Genomic DNA, 6,000 nt, shown 5'->3' on the forward strand with positions numbered 1-6,000 from the left:
AAGGAATTCTCACAGTTAACTTCCAGGCAGCCTTTCTATGGACTGAGAGCCACTTGGTGGGCTGAATACAAAGGTGCTAAACATTTCTCAAAGGGGCACAAGAGCAACTGTGACTTCCTAGCTCAAGAGCCCACAAAGAACCTTGCCCCCATCCATGGGCCGGTCTCCATCACCCTGCTGATAGCATCAGTGGACATTTGCTCATGATCCAGTATCCACCCCCCCTTTTTTTTTGAGATGGAGTCTTGCTCTGTCACCCAGGCTGGAGTGCAGTGGCGCGATCTCCGCTCACTGCAACCTCTGCCTCCTGGGTTAAAGCAATTCTCCTGCCTCAGCCTCCCGAGTAGCCGGGGCTACAGGCGTCTGCCACCACACCTGGGTAATTTTTTGTATTTTTAGTAGAGAGGGAGTTTCACCACTTTTGGCCGGGCTGGTCTCAAACTCTTGGCCTCAGGTGATCCACCCGCCTCAGCCTCCTGATGTGTTGGGATTATAGGAGTGAGCCACTGCACCCAGCCAATATTTTTAAATTCCAGCATGCTGAATTGGATAAGGCAGCCAGTCAGCCAAGGGCATAAATTCTGTTTTTTGTTATTGTTGTTTTCAGAATGGATACCTATCTCTAATCTATTTTTTTTTTTTAAGAGACAGAATTTCAACATGTTGCCCAGGCTAGTCTCAAACTCCTGGTCTCAAGGCATTTCCTGCCTCTGTCTCCTGAGTTTCTGGGGCTACAGATGTGTACCACTGAACCCAGCTCATTTCTCACCTTTAATATATTATGAGCAAATTATTAGGGAGAATTAATTATTCTCTTCCTCTTTACCCTAGGAAATGATATTTACCCTAACCCAAAATGTAAGAATTTATCAGGAAAACACTACCTATAAAGACAAAATCTGTCCTGCTTGGTGGTGTAAGGAGAACAATTGGATTTGGTCCACGTCAGAAGATTGTGGACCAAATCCCACTACTGCTAGCAGGGTCATTTGGAGAAAGATACTTTGTAACATTGGACCTCTGTTTCCTCATCTGTAAAATGGGAATAGTAAGAATAATAGTACTTGTCTCACAGACTGATGTGAAGGTAAAATGAGATCATGTGTGCACAGAATCTAGTCCAGACCCTAGAACATACTTGGCACTCAATTAATATGAGGTAATTCTGCCATGCCTTAAGTGTAAGATTTGTTATTACCGTAAATACTATAGCATGAATTTGCCTTGGCACTGCCAAATGGAGGTTTAAGCTCTGATTCCTGTTGATGAAATACGGAGACTCTGGCCTGCTACGTTAAAAACAGCGCTGACGGTAAAGGCTAACCCGAGACATGCTTTCTCTTTCTCAGGGTCCAGTCCGAGGAGGCTGGTGTTTATACAACAGAATTTGCTTCCATAAAGCCGGTTAAGCCAGGTTCCCAGTGCAGCGGCTGACACCTGTGGCTTAGTGTTGCTCCAAGCCACCTGCAGAGCCAGTCTTGGAACCCAGCAGGTCCTCTGAGGGCAATATGTCCCTGTAGGTGCTCATGGCAGGCTCCAGGAGCTGGAGGTAACTGGTTGGCCAGAAAATCCACCCAAACCAGTACTGACTAACTGAGGCTGGCACAGATCCTCCTGCTTAATCAGCTATCCACAGGCCCCCGGGGTGGCTTCTGAGGTCCCGAGGGCCTCTATGAGAAAGATAGCAGAGGCGGGGCTGGAGATGAGGTGCTCTTAACCCAGGCTTTGCCCACAGTTGGTAGAGTAGTGGGGGAGGGTTCACTCTTCTCTTTTTTTGCCCCTTGCTTTTCCTCCCTTCTTTCTTCCTAACTGGGAGGAGGCAGGATTGCACAAAGCCAGGCCCTGGTTTTGCTGAAGAGGGGTAAAGAGACTGGGGGGAAAGACTGAAGCCCTGGTGACTTGAGGTCCCCTCCCTCTTCCTAAAAGCAGAGTGAATGATTCTGTGCAGGCAATAATAATAATACTTATTATAATGATGCTACGTGGGTCTCCCAGATCATGCAAGAGGGCGGGCAGGTATGCTGAGCAGCTGGTCTCGGTTATGATGATACAGAGGTGTTTCATGCTGGCTGGCACAAACCTCTGCCCTGAGCCGCCACCCTAGGAACCCCAAGACCGCCCCAAGATCCAGCAAGCACAGGGTTAACATGAGTCATAGCAAAGGGCCTCCAGGATCTCTGCATCATCTCCAGGGGCTGGAGGCAAGGCAGGGCAGGTAGGTAGGACCTTGGCCAGCCCCTTCCTCTTTGGTAAACTGAGGCTAACACTATGGAAAGTGTTCCTACACGCTCATGGTTCTGTTGCCCTTTCTATTTCAGTGCTCCTGCCCTCAATATTTTTTTCCCTTAACCTTTTCTAGACCCATAGGTTTCTTCCAAATTCTGGGGCCGAACTGCCTCAACCATCCACCACTGTTCTTAAGCCCATCAGCACCCACCACAAGGCGGACGCTGACATCCAAGAGGCAGCTCAGTTTAAATTAAGAAGTTGAGTTATCATCTCCAACTAGAGCAAAAGCAACGGAGCAGAGAGGGCTCCCTGCAATGCAACTTCAGCACAGAGATTGTGAAAACCACCCGCAGGCGAAGGGAGGGCAGGGCAACCAACCTGACCATTTCTAACCGACTCACCCACCACCCTCCCCCTGTGCCAGGACAGCAGAACCTCTTTATTTTTGTTGACTTCGAACTAGAACAACCTCACTACTTAACCAACAAAGCCCCCCAAGTCTGAGACTCAGACATTAAAAACTTCTATTTTCAATTATTTGTCCTCTTTCTGTATATTGATCAAATTACCACAAACCACTAACCTGTTAGAAATTAATCCAAGATTGAGCAATTCTACAGCCCGTTAAGTCAGAGTGGAGAATTAATGATTAATTAGCATCATAATGCTCGACAACCCCCCACTTCCTCTAATGCATATGCACGTACAGACACATTCTTTAAGAAATGTATTACCAGAACTGGTAGGAACTCTTCTTAGCACGTTACCCAACTGAAAACACTAGAGAGAAACCATAGCCAGTCTGTATAGCTGCCCTGAAGCTATGACTCTATGCCGGGTTTTAAAAGTCCATATCTCTGTGTTTTTAACTTGCAGCTCTCTGGATCATAGATACCTTGATGAAGACGGAGAAGAAATTTTACACCTGTATGTGGGTTGGGTGATTACTGGAGCACAAAGAGAGACATAATCCAACCACACAATGATCCCTAGGAGACAAGAGGCCTGCGAAACAGGTAAAATGTCCCTGGAACAGGAAATGTTCTTGTCACCAGGCCAATTGGTTACCACAAATAAATTCTTTTTCCAAATAACACAAACAAGCAGGGTTTTCCTGCTTCATCCAAGAGGAGGGAGCAGCAGCAGGAGACCAGCTGTCTTGTGTGTAGTCCCAATGCCTGCTTCTAATAGCAAGACAAATCCTTGATGGAAAATGTACAAAGTAATTGAGCTGGCAAGGAATCAGAAGGAAATACCCAGGCCCCTTTCTTCCTGGTGACACATGTATGCCATCTTCGGAAGCTCAGAAACAAGCAGGAAAAGACAGCAAAGGTGAAGATATATATATTACTTCGGGTTTCTCATCCATCTAGGGGATTTTCTTTAATTGTTGGGTTTGATTTTAAATGAATGCCTGTACAACAGGAAATCAACTCCAGTACAGAAAATCAAGTCATGTGGAATTTTTGAAAATTGCCATAAGGTAGGATCCATATCTGAGTTGTTACAATGAAAAAAGAATTCCTGCTTCTTAATTTAAAAATTATAAAGTATACATTTTAGCTTTGTTAACATTGCTCAGCCTAACATTAAAACGGCAGGGGAAGTAGGTCATAGAGAAAGCGGCCCCGCCCCAGATGGCACATGATAACGACCAGAGGAGAAGCAGAGGCCATGCTCCCCTGTCACCTGGGGTGACTCTCTGGGGAAGACTTACTTGGGTGTGCCTGTGGGTTTCCAGTACCTGCAGAAGAGGTACTGTCCGTCTGCATTGACCAGGTGAGGAAGGTCCTGGTAGGGAATGCTCTGCGGGGTCCGCCTGGGGGAACTTTCCTCTGGCATTCTGGAAGGGTCTTCAGGTCCTAGAAGGAAAAGTGACATATTCCAAAGTCAGAAATATCTCAAGAACATGTATGGATAGGAGAGAAAAGCCTAGTTCAGAGTCAGTAAGTTTTTTAAAAGCAGTTTTAAAAACCCCTCCGTTTCAAACGTTTAAAACATACATACATTTCTTGCAAACCTCTCCAAGACTGAAAGATCCCATTTGTTCTTAAGAAAATGCTCACTTTATTTTTTAAGTGCCTCATTACAGCTTTTCCCCTTTCCCATCTGTGTTTATTTTAAATCATTTCAGGAAACTTCATCTTAAAGACTATTTTAGCTGTCATCAAGTGGAAATTATAGTCAGCTCTATGGGTACAAAGACCCAGCTGCAAGAAGACCCATCTATCTTAAAATCTCCAAGGAACAGTTTCAAGTGGGCACAATAATGAGGTGGATGATACTCAGATTATTCCTCCCATCTGAAATTCCAAGGATACATGACAAACCTGTTTCCATTATGTGCTGGCGTTTGCATTCCACAACCACGACAGCCTGGAGAATCAGAACCAGGCAAATCGGGCTGTTCCCTCATCTGGGCGGCCCCAAGGCAGGAGGAAGGCAGCTCCGAGCCCTCTTCCCGCACCCAGACCCTGCCTTTCGGGCTGGGGCGCTCAGCCCGGAGCCTGCTTCCAGCTCCCACCGGCAGGCTCTCCAGGGCTCCCCTCCCTCCCCAGGGCGGGGAGCGGCGCTGCGATTCTCCACTACTAGTTCATGTCATCACTTTTCCTAAACAAATCGCTGGAGGGGCTCGGAGAAGGGAGGGGCCCGGGAAACTGGGAAACTAGCTCCGCGCACACCGAGGCACCTCGCAGACGCACAAATGCGGGTGCCCAAGGCAAAGTCGCCCCAAGGCTTCTCACAAACTTTGCTTCCTGCGCGTCTCCGACAGCACAGGACACGTAGCACCGAAGCTGTCATTGGAAATGCCGCTGGGAAAACCGGGTGGGCTTCTCCGGGTGTCTGCACCGGGGAAGGTGAGGACTAGAAAGATGGAGTTGATGGGGACAAGTTGGTTTGGGGGCTGGTGCGGAGGAGCAGGGAGGGCGCGCGCGCACACACACGCGCGCACACTCGGACACGCGCGCACACACACCGTGCACACACACATGCACACATGGGTAGCGGGAGCCCACGCCGGGCGTGTCCGGGACCCCACTGCGGCTCCCCACCCCTGACGGCGGCACTGGCGGGCTGGGGCGGGGGTCAGGAGGCAGTTACCGGAGCCACGAGAGCCGCTGTCGCGTTCCCCGAGAGCAGCGGATCCTCGTTTGCGGCGAGCCAGGGCCGGGACGAGCTGCGCGCGACCGGCTTGGCGGCGACAGGGTGCGGCGTCTGCACCGCCACTTTATCCCCGGGCCGGCTCGGCGGCGGGGGCGGCCCGAGGTGGGTGGGGACGCGAGGGACCCGGCGGGCGGCTGGCGGCGGGCGGCGCGGGGAGGCGGCGCCCGGGGCCCACGTGTGCCCGGCCCGCGGGGAGGAGCGGGGGCGCCGCCCGCCGACCCAGCCACGCACTCCTCTCCTCTCCGCCTCGTGGACAGCCGCGCCCCGGGGTGGCCACCCGAGGACTGTCAGGGAGGCCTGAACTGAGCTGGGTTCATGGGATCCTCAGCGCGGGAGGACACAGCACACCCACGGGCACACGCGCGCACACAGACCCACAGGCACCACATATACACAGACAACTCACGCAGGGCCGCACACTCACCACACGTGTACACATGTGCACTCCCAAAGTCACTACACTGCATGCAGGGACATACAGACACACATCCCAGAGATACCACATGCATACAGACACACACAGACCACATATGCATGCACACACACAAGCAGAGACATAGGCACAGGCAACCCATAGAGACACAGATGTGCAGACATATGCAGAGT

General features: G+C 50.5%; 1 protein-coding gene across 9 annotated transcripts in view; it reads right to left on the reverse strand.

Annotated features, from left to right (window-relative positions):
* MGLL (monoglyceride lipase) overlaps nt 1–5,443 on the reverse strand; it is a 134,317-nt gene extending 128,874 nt beyond the window's left edge. For 5 of the 9 annotated variants that reach the window (XM_055259763.2, XM_063630229.1, XM_055259759.2 and 2 more), the window contains exons 1-3: nt 4,978–5,083; nt 4,560–4,605; nt 3,947–4,091 (exon numbers count right to left, since the gene is read on the reverse strand). In XM_055259763.2, coding sequence (XP_055115738.1) covers nt 3,947–4,091; nt 4,560–4,605; nt 4,978–5,031 — 245 coding nt within the window. In that variant the 5' untranslated portion in view covers nt 5,032–5,083. Of the gene's footprint in view, nt 1–3,946; nt 4,092–4,559; nt 4,606–4,977; nt 5,084–5,331 lie in introns of those variants that run through there. The other 4 variants (XM_055259765.2, XM_055259760.2, XM_055259764.2 and 1 more) reach the window with 2 other exon arrangements.
* Between the last annotated feature and the right edge of the window lie 557 nt (nt 5,444–6,000).

This window comes from Symphalangus syndactylus, chromosome 21 (genome assembly GCF_028878055.3).
Source record: "Symphalangus syndactylus isolate Jambi chromosome 21, NHGRI_mSymSyn1-v2.1_pri, whole genome shotgun sequence".
Taxonomy (NCBI): Eukaryota; Metazoa; Chordata; class Mammalia; order Primates; family Hylobatidae; genus Symphalangus; species Symphalangus syndactylus.